General features: G+C 41.8%; 2 protein-coding genes across 2 annotated transcripts in view; both read right to left on the bottom strand.

Moving 5' to 3' along the window:
• SIRT7 (sirtuin 7) overlaps positions 1–26,651 on the bottom strand; it is an 885,398-nt gene that overhangs the window by 605,787 nt on the left and 252,960 nt on the right. The window lies entirely within an intron of this gene.
• LOC122800097 (low affinity immunoglobulin epsilon Fc receptor-like) overlaps positions 1–26,651 on the bottom strand; it is a 263,352-nt gene that overhangs the window by 133,975 nt on the left and 102,726 nt on the right. The window contains exon 4 of the mRNA XM_044069624.1: positions 23,438–23,615. Within this exon, the coding sequence (XP_043925559.1) occupies positions 23,438–23,615 (178 nt within the window). The remainder of the gene's footprint in view (positions 1–23,437; positions 23,616–26,651) is intronic.

Here is a 26,651-nt window from a genome sequence, read left to right as displayed (position 1 = left end):
TAATCACGGCTGCACAGGTAAAAAACACACACTCCAAAGCCAAGAACACAGCATCCATGGGACCTGACAATATCTCAGGCTGCATTCTACACGAACTACAGAATGAACTGGCACCCTAAGTGCCATGTTCAATCATAGCCTCACCTCAGGCTTTGTACCCACTGAATGGCGCACCGCAACGATTATCCCACTCCACAAAGGAGGAGCCACGACGGACCCAGGGAACTACCGCCCCATTAGCCTGACGAGCCTGGTCTGCAAGGTCATGGAACGTATCATCGTGGAACTCATAAACAAAGACATTTGTAATATCCAAACTCTTGACCTTACCCAGTTTGGATTTGTAAAAGGCAGATCATGTCTCCTAAACCTGAATGACTTCTTTGAAGCAGTCACCAAAGCCATAGATGAGGGTAAAATGGTTCACACAGCTTATCTAGATCTCGCCAAGGCTTTCGACACCATCCCCCACTCTGGAATTATAGATAAGCTCACTAAACTAGGTATAAATACCTATGTCACAAGATGGGTTGCCAACTGGCTCATGGACAGAACCCACATTGTGAAAGTAGCGGATTCCAAATCCAACATCAGACCAGTGACAAGTGGAGTACCACAGGCTTCAGTCCTGGGTCCTCTCCTGTTTGGTATTTACTTCTCTGAAGTGCAGGCCAACACAGAAGGTCTTTGGCTAACAAAGTTTGCAGATGACTGCAAACTAGGAGCCATAATCGAAACTCCTAACGATGTGGACAAACTACAAAAGGGCCTCAATGAGACAGATACCTGGTGTCAAAGCCATGGCCTGAAGCTCAATGCCAAAAAGTGTATTGTCATCCCCTTTGTTAAAAACTCTGTACCCATGAACTACCACATAGCTGGTAGTCTACTTAATGCCGAAAATGTGATGAGACCTTGGGACACAGGTGGACAGTAGTCTCTCCTTTGATAATCACATCGCCACAGTGGTCAGGAAATCCTTCTATGTGGCTCATCTCATCACAAAAGGATTCTCATCCAGAAAAAAAGAGGTCATTGTTCCCCTCTACTCATCACTCATTAGACCCATTATAGAGTACAACGCCCCTTTTAGTATGTACCTCACAAGACATCTACAACAACTGGAAAGACCACAGAAATACTTCACAAAGAGGATTACTGGCCTCAAACAGATGCCCTATGCAGACCGTCTAAAAAAACTACAACTTTACTCCATCGCATATCGCCTACTCAGGGGCGATCTCTGCCTAACATACAAAGCTATGTCAAACCCAGAGCTGTTGGACATACTCCACTTAAAGAAATCCCAATCCCTCTGAGCTACACGCTCTAGGGACCTAAACCTTGTCACCACAATAAACAGAACATGCTGGAGAGATAGATTCCTGTCCCAGAGACTTCCCATACTCTGGAACAGACTACCTATCTATGTCAAACAGAGCTCCTCATTAGCACTCTTCAAGAAAAATCTTGATGATTGGATGGGAAATGGGAAATTCACCCCGGGGATCACTTCTGTGGCTCTGCTCGACAGGGGCACAGAAAAATAATTTTCTTGGGTGGTGAAAGCCAGGGTACATTTTTTGGCTAGGCTTGTATGGGCCCTATATATGTGTATACGTGTGTGTGTGTGTGTGTGTGTGTGTGTGTGTGTGTATATATATATATATATATATATATATATATATATATATATGTGTGTGTGTGTGTATATGCATCTATATATATATATCTATATATATCTACACACATATATACATACACACACACACACACACACACACATATATAGATATAGATATATATATGTATGGAACCCTATCAGTTGACTGAGTTTTCAGAAACTCATAATTCATATTGGCGAGACAATATGACTGAATTTCCGAAAACGCGAAGCTTGTGAATGGAGATTGTGTTACAGTGATGACTGGGAAATTTACCATTTTCCTGAATGTAGTGCAATCTCAGAGCTGGTATGTATAATTTGCAGGGGTGAGGAGTGCAGGGGGGTTTGCCTCCCTGCAAAAACATATAAAAAAGATAGAGTTTTGTGTTTTTTTTTCTAATGTTCTTGTTTTTGGAAATTTAAAGATATCATGTCGCCGATATGAATTTCGAGTTTCTGAAAACTCAATCAACTGACATAGATCTATACGTGTGTTTGTGTGTATATGTGTGTGTGTGTGTGTGTGTGTGTGTGTGTGTGTGTGTTAGCCTCTATATTATTAACACCTTAATACCCTTTGATCAGCTAGACAAATGGTCAACAGTTGTACAAAAACAGACAATCCCAGAGCTGTGGAATATGCCCTTTCTCTGTGGGTTGTATGATCTTGTAATTGGAATAAATAAGTAGCAGGGGGTGTGGGGGTATGGGGGAGCCTTCCCCCCTGCAAAATACAATGTTTTATTCTTTTCATGTTCTGAGGATTAGCCTTGGAGCATGTACAGTATTGCGTCAACAATTGCCAGTGTAGAAGTGCCAACATTACCAACATTAATCAGCAGCAGTGTTTTGAAATTGCATTCTTATTCTATATATCATATATGGTTTTTATTGTGTGATTATTTGCATAGTTTTTTAACTTTGCTTAGTATGTATTGCTGACATTATTATGCTTTGTCAAGCTTTGCTTGTTTAACTTTGTCATGTGTTTATGTGCGGGAGGGATATTTAAACAGTGTGATTCTACTTGTTAAGTGTTTCTGAAGAAGTCTGTGCTACATTCTGATGAACATGCTTAAACAATACATTTTTGAGTCTCCTAGCTGCTTCTGTGGTTATCTATATCCAGCTTGTCGCTTATTTGTAATTTAAAGTAGTCACAAAGCATCATTTTTCAGGAAGTAGTAGGAAATCAGAATACTTTAAGGTAACCCACATGTATGTAGGGAGATCTTGCAAAATCCACACAGATTTCTCATCTTTCTATAATAGGTTCATAAGTTACTAGGCTTTACAAGCCTAACCATATTTATCCCGAGTTGCCCCAGTTGTCAGTGGTTAGGCAAGTGAAATTTGCAGAGATAAGGTCTATGGTAGTTAATGACTTCCTCAGTCCAGGAGGGAGATGGGCGCTACCCCAGACGTGAATTTGAGGGTCACCCATCCATTGATCAAGGATGTGTTCAAAGGTGGTCGAGGAGGGGCTCTGTTTCACGTGAACTGGAAGCTTGTTCCATAGAAGTGGCAGTCTCTGGGAGATGTATCTATCTCTCCAGCATGGCCTGTTCATGTCAGAAGCTAGGTTAAGATCCCTGGAGCAAGCAACCCTCGTGCAGTTTGATTCACAAATGTGTAGCATTTCCATCAGGGCCAGGTCCAAGACTGCCCTGTTAGCAAGGCACAGGTCACCCCTTAGCAACCTGTAGGAGACAGAATATAGTGACGGGCTTCCAGTCTTTCCAAGTAAAACTTGTTTTGTGTAACTTGTAATTTCTTGGTGAGAAACCTTTGTGGTCTCTCCAGCTGTTGCAGGTGTCTGGTGAGGTACATGCAAAAAGGAGCAAACATGATCTTATTATCTTCTGAGACAGTAAATGGAAATGTACTCAAAAACAGTTGGTTACTCCTACCTGTTTTGGGCTGAAAATCCTGTTGAGCACTCAGCAACAGTAACTGACACTATGGGAGCATAAACAGCTAATGCCAGGAGCCATAAGGGGTGTGATGATGCAATTACTAATAATACTGGAACAACCACTAGTGACTTGCATGACAACAAATGTCTGCTCCACTAACAAGACTTGTAGCTATTTCAGAAGCAAGACTGTCACTAAGAAAATACACTGTGCTTTGCTGTAGTCTCTCAGGCAAATCTCTGTGCCACATAAGGCATAATGACCCTGTCATAGTCTAGTACAGAGCGCCCTGACAGATCAGTGCCCTATTGGGCCAAACAAGTCCAAATGGTCTAAAGCCCACCCTGCCTCCTCATACACAGCTACTGCTCTGGCCTCAGTTCCCCTGGGCAAGAGTATATGCTCTCTGCTTTGGTCATTCCTTGGCTCTCTCTTATGGCTCATTAATTATTCACTCACAAATCCTGCTCAGTGACTTACTATAGCCAGGTTTTATCTTCTTAAAGAGGCAAGTTCTGGCATGATACACTATAATATACTTTAGTTAGAACAATATTGCCATTATTTACAATTAATATTGTTATATGCACACTATATACATTTATACATTTTTACAGACATAACACAACACAGTATAGTGAGTACCTATATTCCTCTCTGAAGAGGGCTGACAAAACAGAACTTCCCCTTTAAAGGGTGCATCCAGACCAGAAAGTCTCAGTGAAGCCATCTTGTGTAGCCATTTGCCTTAGTCTTTGGCCCTAACTACACCATCAGAACCATCAAAACCACAGATGGCTACGTAGAATTCCATTCTTATTCCAGAGACCTGGCCCTGACCACCTACTTCTTGAGGTAGACTGAGGGAGGGAGCAGAAAATCTTCCATATTGCCTGGTTTGCTAAGGGGGACTAGAAGCTGACCAAATGAAATGAAGAGTTAAAGGCTGCGAGCCCCAGTGTGGCACAGAATAAGAAGTTATGTACCTACCATAATGTTCCATGTTAGTTGTCTTCTTCTCGCCTTCTTTCTTGCTGGTTGGGTTCGGAGCCGATCCTCGGCTCTAACTCGGCCATCTACTAAAGCTCGAGAGCTATTTACTGGCTTGAGGCCTCCCCATATCCCACAATGCTTGGCGCTAGATACCCAGATCTCATTTGGCAGAGCTAACACCATAGAAAAATTTCAAGGACACCTGTCCAAACTACAAGGTTTACCTACAGTAGTAAAACAGAGGAAGGATGTAACCCAGATAAGAATTAGCCAGAGGAAGAAGGCCTCAAAAAGGGACTCTCTTCAGTCTGTCCAGGCTACGGGGATGGAGGGTGGGATGCAAGAAAGAAGGCGAGAAGAAGACAACTAACATGGAACGTTATGGTAGGTACATAACTTCTTAATGTTAAGTTGTCTATCTCACTTCATTCTTGCTGGTTGGGACAGCGTCCCTAGCACCTTAGTCCTGGGTGGCTCATCAGAACAGACTCTTGAGCACAGTGGAACCAAAATCAGCTCTACTCCTAGAGGCCATATCCAACTTATAATGTGAAATGAAAGTATGAGGAGTGGCCCATGTGGCTACAGCACAAATAGATTCCATTGGTAGTCTTGCTTGAAAAGCTACCGAAGTAGCTAATGCTCTGGTGGAATGACCTTTAGGTTTAGTAGGGAGTTCTTTATGTCTCAGTTAATAAATCAAAGTAATAATAGAGGACAACCACCTGGATAAGGTTACTTTAGAAACTGCCAGTCTCTGTTTGCCCTCAGCATAGGACAGGAAGAGTTGGTCTGATTTTCTTGTTTTCTTAGTCCTATCCAAATAAAAACGTAATTGCCTATGAACGTCCAATTGGTGTAACTTTTGTTCAGCTTTGTTCGAATAGTTAGGAAAAAAGACAGGTAGATCAATAGCCTGATTCAGGTTTGTTTTGGAAGGTATCTTCGGCAGAAACGAAGGATAAGTCCTTAGTGAAACTCTATCCTTATGAAACACAAGGTAAGGAGGACGAATACAGAGGGCTTGAAGTTCCGAGACTCTCCTAGCTGAGGTGATGGCTACTAAAAAGAGAGTCTTCCAGGAGAGCAATTTTAAGGAACAGGAAGCCGCAGGTTCAAAAGGGGGAAGAATCAAGGAAGCTAAAATCAAGTTTAAATCCCACGGAGGCAGGATATCTCTGACTGGGGGCCTAAGCAAAATAGTCCCTTTAAGAAAGGCCTTGCAAAGTTTGTGGGACATGATGCTGGTTTCTGACAGGCTAGTGTGGAAATTTGCAATAGCAGCTAATTGGACCCTAATGGTGGCAGACGAGGAGCCAGCTTGAAAAAGTTCTGCTAAAAAATCTAGAACGTGATGGACAGGGGCTGTAAAGGAATCTATATTCCTAGCCTCTGCCCAGAAAGAGAAACGTTTCCACTTACTAGCATAAGTCTTCCTGGTGGTAGATTTGTGTGAAGAAAGGATGATTTCACGCACCGGCTGAGAAATATGTGGAAGCCTGGCTAAGGCTGGAAGTGGAGCAACCAAGCCGTAAGGTTGAGAGACTGAAGGGATCGGTGCAGCCCGCCCGACTGATGGACCAAGAGGTCTGGCACTGGGTCCAGATTCCAAGGCTGCTCCAGCAGGTGACGATGCAGGAATGGGAACCAAATTTGTCGAGGCCAGTAAGGGGTAATGAGGATCATCCTGGATCCCAATGCGGTCGCCTTCCGAATTAGTTTGGGAATTAGGGGAAAAGGTGGGAATGCATACAGAAGACCCCGGGGCCAATCGTGAACTAGAGTGTCTCTGGGGGAGTGGCCGGGAAGGGGGAAGAGAGTGAAGAAATCGACGCACTTGCTGTTGAGAGGAGTTGCGAAAAGGTCGCAGCAAGGTTGACCCCATCTGCGGAAAATTTTGTCCACTACTGACTGATTGAGAGAGCACTCGTGAGGCATGAGAATAGCTCTGCTTAGCCTGTCCGCTATGACGTTGGACTTCCCGGGGATGTGCGTTGCTATAAGAAACCATTGAGAGGAGATCGCCCACTGCCAGAGTCTGAGTGCTTCTCGACATAAGGGATAGGACTTGGTTCCGCCCTGCTTGTTGATGTACCACACTACAGACATATTGTCTGTTTGAATTGCAATAGTCCCGGTGGTTAGAGAGTCCTGAAGAGCTCGCAACGCTAAAAGCACCGCTCTCATCTCCAAGACATTTATGTGCAGGTGGTAATCTAGAGGTTGCCAAGTGCCCTGGACAGTCCTGCCCTGAAAATGCCCCCCCCCCCACCTGATCAGGGAGGCATCATTGCTCACTGTGGCAACAGGAGGAGGAAGAACAAACGGTCTGCCCTGGAGTACTAGAGGGGAGACCATCCACCAAGCCAGGTGGTCTTTGCATGATTGAGTGATTATTATCTTGTGAGACATCGGCAGTTGCTGAAAGGACCATTGGGTAAAAAGCATCCATTGAAGAATCTGCATGTGAAAACGAGCCAGGGGAACTAGTATGATTGCTGCTGCCATGAGACCCAATGTTTTTAGTACAAATCTGGCCTGAATCCTCTTGCACTGTAGTAAGACCTGCACATGCCGGCGAATGTCTGACACTCTGTCTAGAGGAAGTTTTGTGAACAGATCTTTTGTATTTAATCTTGTGCCTATAAAGGTTATAGACTGACAAGGTGACAATGCAGATTTTTCAAAATTTATTGAGATACCTAGCTCTTAGCAAGTTTGGATGGTATAATCCCTGGCTTGCAGTAGCTGATGCCTGGTGGAAGCAGTAAGGAGCCAGTCGTCTAGATATGGAAACACCTGGAATCCTCGCCGTCTCAGGTGAGCCATAACCACTGCCATGCATTTGGTGAACACCCTGTGGGCTGTGGTGAGACCAAAGGGCAGGGCTCTGAATTGATAGTGACTGGCTCCCAGCCGGAAGTGGAGAAACCTTCTGGAGCGCCTGTCCACTTTGATATGGTAGTACGCATCCTGAAGGTCTATGGAGCACATCCAATTGTCCTGACCCAAAAAGGGTAGAATGGACTGAAGTGTGACCATCCGGAACTTCATTCTTTGAACAGATTTGTTTAACCTGCTGAGATCCAAAATGGGTCTCCAGTCCCCTGTCTTTTTTGGCACCGAAAAGAACTTGGAGTAAATTCCGGATCCTTGCTGGTCTGCTGGGACTGGCTGGATGGCCCTTTTTTCTAGCAGTTTTGAAATTTCTGGCACTGCTTGTTCCCTTAGACCGGGTGGAACATCTGGAAGGGACTTGGTTGTTTGTACAGGGGTGTGGACAAAGGGGATTTTGTAACCCTCGGATCTGATGGACCATACCCATTTGTCTTGTGTGAGGAGTTGCCAGGCTTCTGGGTACAGTAGCAATCTTCCCCCGACTGCCTCAGAAGGTGGACAGTCGGGCAGCCCCTCAGGGGTGCTGAAAGGGTTTGTCAGAGAAAGATTCTCTGCTAGCCTGATTTTGCGGACCCCCTCTGCCTCTCGGGCGGCGTCTATTATTGTTCCCTCCCCTGCCCCTGGAGGGAAACTCGCCACGTGTGTCAGTCACGACTCCCTGGGGTTTCCGAAACCACATTTTCCCACTCTTCTGACCTTTAGGGTATGGTCTAGAGGGAATAGAAAAATGGACTCCCACGGCAGAGAGAGTCTTGACTTCCTGCTCACACCTGGTAAGTGTATCCTTCACCTGTGGTCCAAACAGAGCCAAACCATCGAAGTGGGTATTGGTGAAGGATGCCTTAAAGGGGTCAGCAAAGTTACATAACCGCATCCAGGCATGTCTTCTCAAAGCCACGCCTGTACCTGCGGCCCTACTCGCCCCATCGGCTGCATAAGAAATGAGCCGCATGGAGGAGTTGACGATTGAGTTAAGGGTCGCCAGCTGGGAGTTAATCTTATCTTGAGCCCCCACGGCTGATGGATCCTGAAGGGTATCATCCAGTTCCTTGAGAAGATCCCTTTGAAGGTGGGTGAAGTGGCACAGATAAATCAGCAACCACATGGAAAAGGTCGCTGAGGAAAACAACCGCTTCCCGTACCTGTCCATTGTCCTAGACTCTTTATTAGGTGAATGGACAGGCACCGAAGGGTCAGCCAACTCCTTCTTCATGGCTGCTGCCACCACCATGGCATCAATGGGGACACCTTTTGTCAAAAATTGTTTGTTGGGTGGGGCTGTAATGAACTTAGTGGGCAAACGGGGAGTTGGTTCCACTGTGTCCTGGGCTGACCACGCCCTTCGAGCCACTACTTCCATGAGCGGGTTGAAGGGTGGAGACACCCAGGAGGTGGAAGGGCGAGAACCAAACGCGTCCAGGTATACCGACTGGTCCTCGGAAGGGTTACAGGCAGTCCAGTTCCGCCTCTGCTTAAGGATCTCTAGGATGTCTGAAAAAGAGACATCCTCAGAGGGGGATCTTGGTGACCCTTCCGAATCCTCCAAGTCGGTATCAGACGTGACTGACTCGGGGGAGTCGACATGTTTCCTCTTACATTTTCTCTTCCGAGGGGGCTCCTCTGAAAGATCAGGGGAGGCCTCGGAAGAGGAAGATACGCCCAATGGGGCGACCTGGAGCATCTGTTCTCCACGCTTGGGGTCAGGAGGGTGGGCAGAGACCGATGCAGGCACCATGGGGAAGGAGCCGAAGGGGCCGATCGAGGAGCCAACTCAGGAGTCAGCACGCTCCTCATGACCTCGAAGGCGCCCCTATCAGGCAGAGCAGAAGGTCCCCACTCCGAAGAGAGGTGAACCCCTCCCGGCACCAAGAGGGACAGCTCCGTAGCCGATGTCGGGGCTGAGCTCAGCTGCGCCGAAGCCCCGAGAGGGAGAATGGGGTCGGACAAGGGTCCGATGCCACTCGCCCCCTCGGAGCTGATGAGGGAGTCCCGGTGCCCAGATCCCTCCAAGGAAGGAACCAGTGAACAGATCAGAGCCGACGAAGGAGCCGAAAGGTGTGGTATCGGCTCCGACGTTTCCAAGATTCGAGCCCCAACCAGCTCCGAACGCAAAGGGGGAGTTGGAGGAGGAATTGCTGAAGACACCATGACAGCCACAGTCTGTTGAGAAGGGCTGGTTAACATTTGGGCCAGGGCCTGCGATTTAAGGAGTCTACTGACCACCCTCTCCAAGTCATGATCAGATAGCCTGGAGTACCGAGAGGAGTGGGACCTATGGCTTCGTTCAGACTGAAGCAATGGTGACCTCGGAGCCGAACGAACCGATTCTAGGCAAGGGGACCTAGAACGTTTTCAGCCCAAAGATGGTTCCGACACTAAAGGCGGAGCTGATTGAAGTCTAGAGATGTCGGCTCCAGCCGGAACCGAAGAGGAGGAAGATGCTCCCCCTGGCGACGGCTCCAAAGTGGCAGCCGGCGATTTGGCGGGCTTTGAGGATTTCCCCAACTGAGGCTTCGCCGGGAATCCCTCTGGCTTAAGTAAGCCTCTCAAAATAAGCTTGTTCCTACGCTCCTGCAGGTGTAGGGAACCCAAGCAATACACACAAGAAGTGTGACCGTCTGTCAGAGACATCTTCTGACAGCACGAGTCACACTTCTTGAAGCCTGAAACTTTAGTATCCTTGGACATACTGGCAAGGGGATACTAAAGAGAGAAAAATTATACTAGTGCTTAAACAAGACACACAGAAACACTCACACACCCGCACTAGTTAAGCTAACAATAATAACTACAAAAAACTATCACCACACTTAATAACAACAACAACTATCCTTAATAAAAATATACAAATACTATAAGGCTAAACACTACTCCTATTAAGTACCAAAGGGGTGGGGTTAGCCACTAAAGAGAAGAAACGGGGGGGGGGAGAAACTCTCTAACATAAAACGAGTTTCCTAGGTGGGATAAACTAGGGGATACACAGTCTAACTACACTAAAAGGGAAGACTATCTAAATATACTAAAAATACAAGGTAAATTTTTAGCTAATAATACAAAAAAAAGGAATAATACGACCTGAGCCAGTAAAATCGCAACCTTGTAGCTGAAGCGGCAAACGAGATCTGGGTATCTAGCGCCAAGCATTGTGGGATATGGGGAGGCCTCGAGCCAGTAAATAGCTCTCGAGCTTTAGTAGATGGCCGAGTCGGAGCCGGGGATCGGCTCCGAACCCAAGCAGCAAGAATGAAGGTGAGATAAACAACTTAACATCTATACTTTCTTACCAACCGTGTCTAAAGCTTTAGACTGCTTGTGTGGTGGCAAGATGGAAAACTGCACTCAGCACAGACGGCAAACATTGTATAGATACATTTAGTACAAATAACACAAACAAATGCACCAAGCATATTAGAGATGTGGGTAAGAAAGTAGAAACAAAATAGTTTGTTGCATTTTGATCCACTAACAAGGCACTAATCACAATCTCCAAAAGCCATTACAGCTCTGGTGACTCCCTGTATTCTAGCAACATTGCCAAGACTTGGAAGTCCCTACCACTACAAATCAGGGTGCAACCTAATAAAACCATCTTCAAAAAACAGCTTATTTTCCACCTAATCAACTCCTGGACATGCAAATGCCTAGCACCTGGCTGACATATTCTAACTCCTTTCCCCTACCCACTATCCAACCTCCTCTTTAAAGCTCCCAGAGATGCACTATATATTATCACACATTACTTACCAACTCACTGCCGCCTACTCCCCACTGCCCCATCTAAACCCACTAACTCTCCCCTAGACTAAGTTGAAAAGCTTTCCCTTAAAATGTCAATGCACCTCATATGAACTTGTCTATATTCTCCTCCTTTTTTAGTTTTTCCTTTCTTGTCTTATCTTCAGTACTCTTCAGTAATCTTCAAGATTATCTCTACTAAACATACTATATGAACAACAATCAAATGTTACTACCTGCTATACTTTTAATTGTATAACTAAACCACTATGCTTATGTAAATATTTTATGCAATCATATGTTATTGTCTGCTATATTTTTATAACTGAATGTGTAAATATCTTATGTATAGTATGTTAGCAGTTGTTCTGGAGCTTTTCTCCCCAGGCCTCCACTGAAAATGGAGAGCTCTGTCCAGTTGGATCTTACCGGTAAACAAATGTAAAATAAAATAAATAAATAAATAAAATTTTGAAGATAAAAAAAATGTTTTATACACTGACTCATTTAACTACTATACTTGAACTTCCTGTAAATGTTTACGTAATTTTAGTCGGGTCTATATCAGAACATCGAAGTTTTAAAACTTCGAATGTTCTAATATCGAACCGTTTTGAGCGAAGCTGCAGAACACTGAATTCTTTCCTAGGGAAAGAATTCAGTTGGCCGGTTCTGTGCCTTCGCTATTTTCAGCGCTGTGGTGGAAATTTACAGGTCGGGTTCAGGTAAGTGTGTGACTGTGTGGTTGTTAGGATTAGGACGTGGGTTAGGTGAGTTAGGGTTAGGGCGTGGGTTAGGTGAGTTAGGGTTAGGGGAGGGTTAAGTGAGTTAGGGTTAGGGCACGGGTTTGGTGAGTGTGTGATAGTGACGGACCTTAGGGTTAGGGGTTGGTTTAAGGTAAGTGGATACATAGTAGTGTATGTATAGTTTAGTGTAGGGTTAGTTGTAGGATTATAAGTATATGTGTGTGTATTGATGTTTTTTAGGTGTGCTTGTGTTGTGAGTATGTGTTTCAGAATAGCAAATTTTTTCCTTGAGAAAAAATTTGCTGTTCTGAATGTTCGATATTATGTGGTTTAGATATTTTAGGTTCGATGAAAGAGCGTTCGTTATTTTCATCTTTCGATAACGTGATACAAATGCTTTTTGTCTAAATATCCGAAAGATGTGACACTTCCTGACTCTGTAGGTCAGACTGCCACATGCTGACAGAGCTATCTTAGCAAAGGCACTCTCTCCAATTATAAAGATAAAGTTCTGTTCTTCAGCTTCCAAAGTTCTGCCCTTCCGCTTAGGTGCCATGGGCAATCAGTAGTCTTGATTAAATAATTTATAAATGAGGAAGATGAGCATAAGTGTGGCTTCAGCTACTCTGAGGTAACTAGCAAGTCTTTTCAAAGCTAATACAATAGTTTTCCCTGTTGTTACACATATGAGTAAATCTGCAGGGCTTTAGTGTTTCCTGATGAATTCGTAATAATAGGTGTACTTAAAATAAACACCCAAATGTCAATGTCACTATCATCGACACAGTATAAAAACATTGACACATCCCTGTGTATGTTCCAAGACATAAGCTCAGAGCATGCAATAATATAACAATGTTTTTGTGCAGGTGGCAAGCCCCACCTGCACCCCCTTACACCCTCTGTAATTATACATTCTAACTACGAGATTGCACAATACTGGGGAAAGGGCATATTCCCCAAGCCAGGTAATGCAGTGCACGTGTAAAACTGTTGATTACCTGTTTTGTCCACCAAAGTGTATTAAAAAAAGCAGATGCTGACTTTAAAGAAAGTTGAGTAAATTAAGGACTCGTGTGTGTGTGTGTGTGTGTGTGTGTGTGTGTGTGTGTGTGTGTGTGTGTGTGTGTGTGTGTGTCTATATATATATATATATATAGATATATATATATATATATATATATATATATATATATATATATATATATATATATATATATATATATATATATATACATACACATACACATACACACAGGGTCTATATTAAATCAGCGAACGCTCAAAATAGCGAACGCTGATTTATAAACCCTTAAAGAGTGAAACCTAACAATCCCAAAGAGACCCAGGGAAAAAATTGCTGGGCCGTTTTCGGTACTTCGCCATTTCCTCCACTGTGGTGCAATCTCAGAGTTGGTATATTTAGGCAGGGGTGGTGTTGGTGGCACAGAAAAGCCCCCCCACTTTGTTTTGCGTTTTTAACTTTTTTTTTTTTTTTTTTTTTCGTGGAACAGTATTTTTTTCCCCCTGGGAAAAAAAATCACTGTTCTGTGTCTTAGAGATTGTGAGGTTTCGCTTTTAAAGGGTCGATAAATCAGTGTTCACTATTTTAAGCATTCCTTGATTTACTATAGACCCTATATGTATATATATATATATATATATATATATATATATATATATATATATATATATATATATATATATATATGTGTGTGTGTGTGTGTGTGTGTGTGGATCCACTAAAATGATCTGTCACAATGTCAACATTCAGAACACTGACAAAACTCAAAATATTGATAAGGGTGCTGTTTTAGCAAGGAAGGGAATATGTTCTTTCTCTAGCTATTGTGTGACCTACCCTGCAAAAAACATTAGTTTTGGATTTGCATGCTCTCTTGGAGCATGAGCAGTTTCAGTCAGTATTTTGAGTCTTAGATATTATGTGGTCAGTGTTTTGAATGCAGACATTGTGACAGATCAATGTTTGTACATCTATATATTCATATATGTGTATATTGATGACCCAAAAAAGTTTTATAGAGAATTGGGAAATAAGGCAAAAAGATTTGAAACACCGCCTAAAAAGAAGAAATAGATATATTTTGGAGAAATATATATGAAGATCCAGTGAAATATAACAAAGATGCGGAATGGACAGAAGTAAAATAAAGAATAAGAAGTTCAAATGTACAGGATATGAAATGGGATGAAGTAAAAGCCAGAGAGATTGAAACAAATTTAAAAAAAAGCTTCTACCTGGAAAACCCGTTGCCCAGATGGAGTACCTAACTTCTGGCTAAAAGTATTAACATCTTTATAAGAAGATTTAGCTATGAGTAAGAACTATTTACATGCGCAACTTGAACAGGCATCAACCTGGTTAACAACAGGAAAAACAATACTACTACTTAAGAGTGAACCTCCAAGCTATCCTAAAAACTATAAACCAATAACTTGCCTTCTGACGATGTATAAGCTATACACTGGAAATTATGCTGACAGAGTTTATAGTCATTTAGAAGAAACCTCAATCATGGCAACAGAACAAAAGTAACAAAAGAAAGTCATATGGAACAAAGGATCATCTGCTGTTAAATAAAGTCATACTGGAGAACTGCAAAAAGGGGAAGAATCTACGTATGGCGTGGACAGACTACAAAAAAGCATTTGACAGTATCCCACATTCATAGATAAAAGAGTGCTTAAAATGTATAAGAAATACCCTCTACTGATTGAATACATTACAGTGACCATGAAACAGTGGCAAACCATTCTACAGTTAAACCATGACAAAGGACAATTTATTATTCCAGGGATAAAAATTCAAACGGGGACATTCCAGGGTGACTCTGTCACCACTGCTCTTTTGTCTTGCCCTTAACCGATTTTGGCTACTGGCTAAGGCTCTTGCCACCCCATAGTGCCTGTTTTAGGCAGTGCCACAAGGACAAAACTCCAGACGTAAAAATACCAACCAAAAACAACTTCAAGGTCATGTTGCTAAACGCTAGGAGTCTTAACAAGATACTGCACTCACTGGAAGCAGTCCTCACCCTGGAGGACGCAGGCATTTGTGCAGTCACGGACACCTGGTTCAAGACTGTGGAGAGCACCCCAGCTATACCAAGTTACATCTCCTTCTACATGTTCAGACCACAAACTGAAGGCAAGGAAACTAAACAAGGTGGTGTATCAATATTCATTAAGGATAAATACACCTCTGTATTGGTCAGACAGTATGATGCCCTAGAGATACTTCAGGTACAATTAACTGTTGGTAGAACACCTGTTCAAGTCATTGCCAGCTACAGAACCCCCTCCATGAATCAGGACACCCATCCTGCCTATTTGAATCAATTTGAGAGTATCAATATACATCCTAACACTATAGATTTGGGCAACTTTAACTACCCTATCATTGACTGGGTGAATTATTTGCACTCAAAGATATAAAAGAACTTGAACAACAGGTAGTTTATAAATATTTGGGAATTGATGAAGGATCAACAAAAAACATGAACAAATGCAAATAAGACATAGTAAAGAATATTTCAGAAAACTAAAATGAATACTGAAAACAGAGCTGACATCTAGGAACAAAGTCCAAGCTATAAATCGATTTGTTCTTCCTGTCTTTGACTGGTCCCAAAAGGTGCTGTTTGATTGGTCAGGAAAACAAGAAGGATCATAGGAGGTTACTAGGCTAATGGCCCTGGGGCCCTTAAAAGCTTAGCCAAGAGTTTAACCCCAAAAAGAAACCTCAGTCAGCACCTGTTGCCCCTGTCAATGAGAGCCACAGGTGGTACCCCTGATATGAATTTGTGGTTTCCCATCCACTCATCAAGGCTGTGCTTGAAGACAGTCAGCAAGGTGCTCTGTTTGATGTGTATGGTAAATCTATTCCAGAAACGGGGCAGCCTCTTGGAGACAAACCGGTCTCTCCAGCAGGTTTTGTTAATATCAGATATTAGGTTCAGGCCTTTTGAGCAGGTAGTGTGTGAGGAGTTAGACTTATGGTTATGGAGCATCACTAGTAGGGCAGGATCTAAGATTGCCTTGTAGGTGAGACACAGATCGCCCCTGAGCAATCTGTACAATACCGAGTAGAGTGATAGTGATTTGAGCCTGTCTGCACAGGACAGGTGTTGGGAGGCCATGGATTCTCTTTGTGAGGTATTTCAGTGGCCTTTCCAGTTGGTGCAGATGTCTGAAGAGATACATCCCAAACAGGGCATTATACTCAATTATTGGTCTAATGAGGGAGGAGTATAGAGATGTAATAACCTCCTTATTTCTGGATGAAATCCCTTTACTTATGAGATGAACCAAGTAAAAGGCTTTTCTGACCACTGCCGCTACATGATGGTCAAATGTGGGGTTATCAACCTGAGTGCCCAGGTCTCTCACCACAGGTTGTGTGCTTAGGGGGTTGCCGTTGATGTGGTAATCAGTAGGGGACGTGTTTTTGCCAAATGGTATGGTGATACATTTTTTGCATTTAGCTTGAGGCCACGACTTTGGCACCAGTCATTAGTTGCTGTCAGACCCTCTTACAGTATGTTAACATCATTTGGGGAGTTAATGACAGCACCCAACTTACAGTCATCGGCAAACTTGGTCAGCCACAGGCCTTTTGTTTTTGCCTGTACCTCCAAGAAATAGATGCCAAACACTAAGGGCCCCAGGACAGATCCCTGGGGAACTCCACTAATGACAGGTCTGCTGTTAGAGATGGAGGTGCCTATTTTGACTTTGAGGGTCCTGTAGGTGAGCCAGTTGTTCACCCACCTGATGAAATAGGGATTTACTCCAAGTTGTGTTAGCTTTTTGATAATGCCCAAGTGGGGGATTGTATCAAAGGCCTTGGCCAAGTCAAGGTAAGCTGTATGTACTGACCTTCCCTCATCCAGGGCCTTGGTGACAGTCTCAAAGAAGTCAACCAGGTTCAACAGGCAAGATCTGCCCTTGACAAATCTGAACTGGATGGGGGTCAAGTGCTTGGAGATTGCCTATGTCCTTGTTTATGAGATCCATAATAATATGCTCAATGGCTTTACAGATCAGACTTGTCAAGCTAATAGGGCAATAGTTTCCAGGGTCAGTAGTGGTACCACCTTTGTGCAAGGGAATGACAATGGCAGTTCTCCACTCTGCTGGAATGAAGCCAGTACTTAGGCTGTGGTTGAATAGGATGCTCAATGGTGATGCCAGTTCTTGCTGGAGATGGTGCAGCATACATCCTGGGATACTATCAGTTTCCATGGAACTGTGTTTTTGCCTTGGATAGGGCCTGTAACACTTGATCTATAGAGATGTGAGTTGCAGGACAAGAATCGGGCATGTCGAAAGGGCCTATGGGGAGGCAGGGGGTGAAGTTTACACTGAACCTATTTGCTAGCAGGTTGGCAATGTCAACAGGATCAGTGTAAGTGATACTGTTAAGTACTAATTTGGAACAAACCTGGGCTTTGCCATGGAGGTTCCTCATGTAATTAAAGAAGACTTTATGGTTTCCCTTTGTTATGGAGGCTAGTTTTGATTCATAATTGGCCTTGGAGGTTTTTACTAGTGATCTAATTTGCTTGTTGAGGCTAAGGAGGGAGCTTTTCTAATTTGGAATCTGTTCCCTTTTACGCTTGGACAACAGTTTCTTCCTTTTGTTGCAAAGCCTGTTGATAGAGGATGTCCACCAAACAGGTTTGTGTTTCCTTGAGGAGCAGGTTTTAGTTCTATTGGGTATGGCTGAGTCTATGCAGTTGTAAACTGCATTGGTGCACTGTTCAGCATAGCTGTTTGCATCCTCTGGGGGGATGGTGGTGTGAAGCTACAGATACCCTCCCTTAGGAGGCTGTAGTCAGCTTTTGAGAAGTTTTTTAGCTTGATTTTGGCTGGGGGGTTGGGTGGTATAGAAACTTAGAATGAGACAGTCCGATGATCTGATCTGACCAGGGAAGGACATACTATGGGAGCGGTGCGGTCACCGATGTTGGGGAGAACCAAGTCCAGAATGTTATCTACCCTTGAGGGTGATGAGACGAGCTGGTCTAGTGCATTAGAACTGATGAAGTCGAGGAATCGTTGAGACAGTGCATTAGTGCAACAATAGTTCGCCCAGTCTATGGTGGGGTAGTTGAAGTCACCAAGGATCAAGGTGTTAGGGGGTACCTTGATGGAGTCTAGTAGATCCAGGTAAGAGGAGTGGGTGTCCTGAGTCATGGAGGGGGGGTCTATAGCTAGCTATAACTTGGATGGGTGTCTTGCCAACTGTCAGTTGTACCTGGAGTAGTTCCAGTGCATCATGCTGGCAAACCAGTCTGGAGGTTTGCTTGCCCTTGATGAAGATAGAGACTCCACCACCCTTAGTCTTCCCAATTCATTCTGCGGTCAGAATGTGGGGAATGCCGTATAGCCTGGTAAGGCAGGGGTGCTCTCCACAGCCCTGAACCAAGTTTCCGTGACAACACAGACATCAGCATCTTCAAGTGTAAGGAGGGCTTCCAGTGAGCCCGTTTTCAGGTTTAGGCTCCTAGCATTAAGCAGCATGACCTACAATTTGCTTTTTGGCAGATCTTTTATGTTGGAAGGTTTGTCTTTGGGACATTGCCTAAAAAAGGCACAATGGGGGAGGTGAGAGCCTTGGCCAGGATCCAGAAACCCAGTGGTGACAGGTGAAGTCCATTCTCTGGCAAAGCATCAAGGCCTGTCGACCATGTCATCCCAGGCAGACAAATACTGGATCCCCTTGGAATGACACCAGAAACTAAGTCAATTGTTGAAGTCAATTATTTTTTGTTGGTATTGTGATATCATTCTTGGTGAAGGTAGGATGCTACTTAGGGTTAGGGTCATATGAGAGTTCAATCATGTCTCTCTTCATATAGTCCAGGAGGTACATCTTAAGTCATTCACACCAACATGTACAATGACATAGTCTTACTTGTACATGTGCAAAGACTTAAGTGTGTGTGTGATGTGGCAGATTCTGGTACCAGACACCAGACAACTGACCATGATTTTCTCCTTGTCCACCCTGGTGAGGGGGACATCGGTGTGTCTCACAACTGAGTCACCAATGACTAGTGTGTTTGGTTTATTGTTATGTCTTGTGGGCTGTTATGGTTTATTGTTTTGCCTTATGGGCTGTGCTTGTGAGACACTGGTGTGATGTCTGCTGTGTATGATGTGTTTGGTTTTGTGTATGGAATGTTTGTGAATGTGTTTTGGAGGTCTCTGATGTTTAGGTAAGTTTTTATTGAGGACCTTTACATAAGTGTGTGTGTGTGTGTTGTGCTTGGTTATGTGATGTGAGTGGTGTGATGTTTTTGCTGGCAATCTCCTCTTTGTCAGGATTACTGACTGTGCCATGAGAGAGCATGGACTCCAGGTTACTGATGTACATGCATCTCTCGCAGGTGGAAGAATTATGTGCTAGGAGAAGAGAGTTGTCAGTAAACATGAGGCAGTTGCTATACTGTCTCAGTATGCCCATGTTGACCAGACTGGCAGGAGAAAGTGATGGGAATTGTCCAGATACAGTGTTCTGAATGCCTGGCAGACTTATAGAGAGAGGGTTTTGTTAAGGGTTTGTCCACAAGAGTGTAGACCACAAGAACCTTCTTAAATGTAAAGTAACTGGCCTGAAGCACAAGTGCTAAGACCAAAGCTTAAAATGCTTAGCATAACAGATACATTTAATTCGGCTACTAACAAGCAGTAATAAATGCAGCAGAATAAAAGCACCCGAACACTTAAGATCACACAGCAAAAATGCAAAAATAAGGTAATAAAGTATGAAGAACACAATTACAGCTGAATAAAGTGTTTTTTTAAGTGGAGAGGGAAGAAACAGAAGATAGTTCAAGATTAGGGAACTAAGGGGGTTGGCCTGCCCAAATGCTGTCTCTCTACTTAGTACACTGAACTGATGAGATAGGACAGGGAGGAGTGTTCAAAGTCAAAGAAGCAAGGGGGGTAGTCCTACTCAAATAATCTAACTGTACTATGTTGTGATCAGATGAGAATGGACTGCAGCAGTGACCAAAATCAGAGTTACAGCAGAGGTGGGCAAAACCAAAACCACCAAATTTAAGACTACAACAACACTTGTGAGGCAGGGCAGGAAAGTGCAGACAACAACAAAGGACTGAAACAATAAAGCAAATATATAAACAATAAAGCAAATATATAAATACATGCTTCATGCTTATCAAATGACCTATAAAAATCAGTGTATACCAAGACTATATATTCCCCATTCTGAAGGAGGTATGGGCCTCCTTGAAACTGATTACATGTATAGATCTGCAATTGTAGGATTGTATACATATCTGTTGACCTCACAAGACCAAAACATAGTGAAATTTTTAAGAGATGAGGAAAATAAATCCAAGATGACTTCCCTGCTTAGTTTAGCCAAAACGTATCAGTGTCAATGTCAAAGGGAATGGAAATCCAAACAGAAGTAGATAAAAATCAGGTAGCAACTAAATGTGCCAAAAAACAAAAGAAGGAACATAATATGAATGATCTTTAATCATACTTTTAGTTAGGAATGGGGTCAATTCCCATCAGGATATTAGAAGCCCAAAAGACTTGGAGAAAATAAAATTAGAAAATAACCATTTGAAAAGCTGGGACTTATTACAGCGAGTCCTGAAACACAGAGACTGAATGGCAGAAAAAGCAGACTTACCCATTCTCAGAATATTTTCCCATCTCTGAGATATGGCAATCTCAAGGTTTGTATATATGAGTTCAGGGGGGATACAGTGGACTATTTCCCCTGCAAAAAAGAAGTGTAAACAAATAGAAAGATGTTCAAGATCTGTTCTTCTCCTACATCCTTGGTCTTTTGTTTTTTTTTCCGGACAGTCGGCACCCATCATTTGGAGTGCCATAATATAATTAAATAGGGAGCCTATATTTATATATATATATATATATATATATATATATATATATGGTCGCAGGTCAAAAAATTAAATGCTCATATGAACAAATGCTTTTTCTTGGTGTAAATAATAGCAAGCACTTGGTTTACTATCAAAATTCAGAATGACGGTTAGGCGACTATGGGAATGGCGAACGTAAGTTGGCTGATTCCCATATTGCCAACCATCAATTCTGCAAGTCCCCTGTTCAGCGAATGCCACTGTGCATTCGCTCATACATAGGAGATGTTTTATACTGAGATTGTGGGACAGTGCGGATCGGGAGATATACCCTTTTCCTGTAGTGCGATCTCAGGCTTGGAATATATAAGTAGCAGTGGGTGTCGGGGGCGCACCCCTGAAAAAACAATACTGTCAGCTCTGCGCAGTACGGATCTGGTCCATACGTAGTGCTGTACAGGGGATAACAGACTTGTGAAGTCGAATTCAACTTCTCCTTAATTAGGTTGTCGATATTCCAACCTAATTAATATTTTGAACATCGAACATGTAAACCGCATTTTTGATAGGTTTACGTTTACATATTCAAAGTTTTGATAGTAAACCCAAGCACTTATATATACGAATGTTCTTTTGAATGGTGTTTCAGTCAGCTGCTTTTTGTGCAAGATCATGTTGCAGTGGGGTCAGGTAATTTGCTCTATCCCCACTGCTGCGCAGTCTAGGAGATGATATACATATTGCCCCCTGCAAAAAATTTAGTTTTGTTGTTTTCAATCATTTTCTTCAATTCTGTGTTCGCTCTTTTGAAATTTGGTATTTGATGACACACACACGTACACACATATACACACACACACACACACACATATATATATATGTATATTATAAATATATATATATATATATATATATATATACACACACACACACACACACATGTATATATATGTATATGTATATGTATATATATATATATATATATATATATATATATATATATATATATATATTATTGTATTATATTAAAAAAAATAAAATGAATAGACAATGAGAAGATGGCATGGCACAATGTGTGCATTTGTACTCTGACACTGAGTTAATCGTACAGTGTAACCTCTAGACAGACACATCGCCTTGGAATATATGGCATATTGTCAAAGAGCAGAATAAAACTGTGACACAGAGTGAATAATTCACTTGCTGTGTTCACAGCTTTAAATTCATAAATTAGTACCGAAATCATATCAGATTACATTGCAACAACTGGAGTTAACATGACTGCAGATCTGTTCTACACTCTGAGAAGGTATATCCTGCCCTGCATGACTCAGGGCAAGGAACTACCACATCTGTTTCATATGCTAAGAATCTATAACCTGCCCTGTATCATGCATGATGAAGAATTGTACGTCTATCCAATGCAGGAAGCTGACAGTAAACTGGAGGAGTCAGGAGTAGGACTGACACTGAATAACTGTATGGATGCAGAATGTTCTAGAGAGATGGACAATGTCAGGAATTAGGAAAATGTCTAATGGAGACCACAGGGTTCTCCCCAGAGTCCAGTACCCTTTTATACGATTGTCTTAGATATATCCAATAGAATAGGGAACATGATTAATCCCTTTATTATTGTCACAAATATAGATGTAACAGTAGAGGATGGAGAAAAAGAGTCTACAAGAAAATATGGAAAGGCTGAATAAGTGGGCAGAAAAGCTAGTAGATGAGGTTCAAGGCAAACAAATGCAACATACTGAACTTGGGCCACAACAAGTCTGATGTGCTGGAAGTGTCTAGTTGGGGGGGGGGGTCAAATTTATGGCAACAGAGCAGGAGAAATGTTTATCATACCTGGATTGAACTACCAGCAGCAGAGTGAGAGGACAGTGACAGTGTTAAACATAATGATGGGGTGAGTCCTTAGTGGATTAGCTTCAAGAAGCAAAGATGTAATGCTTTCTCTCTACAAGGTCTTGATCAGTCCACACCCTGAGTACTGTATATAGGTCTAGAATTCATAAAAGGAAAAAAAGACATTAAACTGGAAGGAATCCAGAGGAAAGCTACCATAAGGATTTCTGGGATGGATAGGAATGAATATTATCAAAAGAAGGGTTATAGCTAATCTTACTTGATGTCAGAAGAGGTAGAGGACATAGAACTGGTGCACAAGGTTATGTCAGAAAAATGTTAAGGGGTTATTCTGAACACAGAGGACAGAAGGAGAAGGCGGGCCATAGGAACAGATGATGGGCTAACTTCTGTCTGTATCTGTAAAAGTACATTTTCCTTCCCAGAGAGGACTGTGATCCATTGTAATGTATTACTGTAATAGGTGCTGGAAAGGAAGTCCACAGAGGTATACAAGAAGGCATGTCAGAGATGGAAAAATGCTAAAGGGGAAAGAAAGGTTAAATGTAAAAGCACATAAAACATTAGATAGGCTTACTGTCACCTTCTGCTGTTAAGCAAAATGAAATCTGTTTTCAGACTGAGAATCTGTGGCCTTGCCCTGTACTGCAGAGGATCTGCCAAGAGGATTGTTTGGTAAAGTATGGTACATTTTGAACCTGTCCTTACCTATGAATAGATACAAGTTTCCCAGAGTTGATGCCATTGCTGAACTCTGCACAGTGAAGCTCAGCTTCTAGCCATGTCTTATTCTCAGGGAAGAACCGATAACAGCTGCCCTTAAACTCCCACCAGAAAAGTGGACAGTTTACTATAGGATCTGGTTGATATGGCTGAGGAAGTGGAACTGAAATGAAAAAAAATGTTTTAACAACAGAAGACACTAGAAAGGGTAACTGACATACAGTTCATCTCAATAAGAGGTACAGTCTTGTTGTTTTCATTAAATTATTTCATTAATTCAATGCCTAACAATAATGAGCCAAAGGCTCCTTTACAAGTAAGAAAAACTCCACAATACAAATGTAAAATCAGTTGTACAAAAGCCAATCAATTTAAGCAGCACATCTTTGGAAGGTGAGAGAAAATCTGGGAGGCTGAAAAAAATGTGACCATCAGGGAAAACCCATGTGGGCACAAATTTAGCCAAACAGCATCTGGAGGCCTATATGGGACTCCATATACTACAGCTATTAAGCATGCAATACACACTCCTTCACCAGTGGTGCTTCTTTGGGTATATATATTTATAGGCTTGTGGAAGGCCATGCAAATATTTCAGTGTATGCAGATAAATAATTCAAACCAAATCCAAATGGAAGTTTTTATTTTCATATTTGAAGTAATATTTCACCTGTTTAAGTCTTCTTCAGTTTGATATAAAATTAATTCTGTAATTATTACATTGCAGATCCCAAATAATGCAACACAAGTAAATAACAAACAAAAAAAAAAAATAAAAGTGCACATGGTATACTTATCACGAAGCTTACATTTAAAATAACGCAAGCATGCATACAAAACCTATGCCTGTGTATGCACATATAGGGGTATTCGTAAGCAGTCTTCATTAGCATGTATATGCATGAATGTATATTTGTATGTAACAATGCACAAAACTATATATACATATATATTAGTGCATGACTCTATATATATATATATATATATATATATATATATATATATATATATATATATATACATACATATATATAAATTTATACAGCAGTTGTCAGTTTGTAACTATTTCATGAAATTTCAAACACAAACCACTGAAATTCCTTTCTACAAAATTATGAAATGGGTTTTAACAAGAGTCCTGCAGGGAGGCAAGTCTATATCTCCTCGCTCCATCTCAATGGGTCTGAGTCAATCATAAAAAGTTTGATAAAACAGAATGCAAACATATATGTATATTATGGAAGATTAAAGCAGCTATGACTACCCGTATTTCTAAAAAGAATGCAGTTTGCTATATACAAATAAAAATAAGGCAAGTTCTTCCTATCAAAACAAAGTTTTGTCTTTTAACTAAATGAATAGCGAGTACATTTAACTCCGTCTTGTACTACTGGGAAAACTCTCTCTGGATTCCCCTGGCAGAAACAGATTTCAGCTTCTTCTCCAAGTTATTCTTTCTCTGTGGTTGATTGATTCTTCTCTCTCTTTCATACTCACTGCTCTGGACATCCAATCTTTTCCATAAAGGACAAATGATCCCTTACTCAGTTTGTCTCAGTCCTCTTTTTATATTACAGCTAATAACTCACTATCAAACAAATCTGAACTTACTAATACAGCAAGTTATCCTTCTGTTTTCTTAAAACCAAAAGTACAACATAACAAAACACTTTGTTTATTTAAAGAAATATGACTTTTACAATGGAATCGTTATAACACCACTATAAACATTTGCACTCCTATTTATACATTTCTGTGTCACTCGTACTCTTATATTTAGTGAGAACCACCATACTATGCTACAAGAGCTCTCCCCTCAAGGTGAAACCAGTATGTTTCGCCTAGTGGATGATCTATATACCTGAAACAAGTCATGGTAACACAGAGACTGAATGGCAGAAAAAGCAGACTTTTAACTAACACATTGCATCAATTTTTTTTTTAATTCCCTGGTCTTTGTATTTCTATTATACACCTTTTACTGTATACTTCTATTAGCTTTAACTTGATGAGACAGAACTACATTTCCTCCCTGAAACCAAGGTCTTATCCAATTCTTTGGAAATATAGCAAGTATTTCTGGCTGATGAAATCTTTCAGCTACAGATTTGTCTAATACAATTCTCTGCATCAGAGTTTCTTACATCAAATGTAATGTCTACAGGTACATAATGTTTCCTTACTAGTACCACAAATCCCTTCTTCCACAGAGAATGCTTTTCACACCTTTTGCATTTTATGCTGTAAACTGCTGCTGTCTTCTGAACACTCGTGTACAGAGTTCCCAGAATTTCCTGATAATCCTTACTAGCATTACTGCACATTTTGTCTATGGTGCTTTGCTTCCAGGTTATCTGCCTTACTCACACTGTCTACTCTTTTAAGTACATTTACTGCACTGTGATGTTCAGGAAGACCAACTTTTATCTATGAAATTCTTTTATTTGGCCAGTTAGAATTACTTTTTATTACACTCATTTTGGGATTTACTTAACCCTTAAAACTTGTATTTCATGCTGCCCATCAACAATTCAGTTTTGGTACAGGTACCATAACATTTAACCTTGGCACTTTCTTGTTTGACTCTGCAATTGCCATTCTGCACAACTGGTGTATCTATACTGTCTGAAATTTTTATAATCTTCAATGCCCTCTTGTCAACCTTTTTCTGATGAAAATATGGCTTTAACATAGGTATTTCATGGATGTCTATAGTTTTATTATGCAATTAGAATTTTCAGGTTTGAGCCACTACATAACATGTGGCTATTAAGCAGTCTTCTGATCATCCTGCTATGCTGGCTATGACTTGCTGTTCGGAGGGATATGTTATTCTGACTACACAATATCTATACCTTTTCAATGTTTTGATAAAAACCTGTACACATGTTTAGAACCCTGCTATGATCTCTCTTATTTACTCTGTGCAGCAAGTCACTTTGTAATTATGAGTAAAAGAAGGGATATGTTGCCACAAAGCCAGCGATATTTTACCTTGCTGTGCTCAAAATGTTATCCTTTCACTCACCCTTCTTAAAATTTAACCAGCTTATCTGAAAGTCAGTCAGCTCTGGAATTTCCTCAAGGTCAGCCTGTCATGTGGTAGAGGCTACTGCCCCTCACATACCAATATAGGTTCTGCGGCCTTATTGTCTAACACTTCTCCCCTGGAAAAGGCAATTCATACCAGTAATCTTTA

Source organism: Protopterus annectens, chromosome 4.part0 (genome assembly GCF_019279795.1).
Source record: "Protopterus annectens isolate FY-2018-M chromosome 4.part0, PAN1.0, whole genome shotgun sequence".
NCBI lineage: Eukaryota > Metazoa > Chordata > Ceratodontiformes > Protopteridae > Protopterus > Protopterus annectens.
The sequence above is the reverse complement of the archived record's forward strand: the minus strand, read 5'-3'. Positions and strand labels throughout refer to the sequence as shown.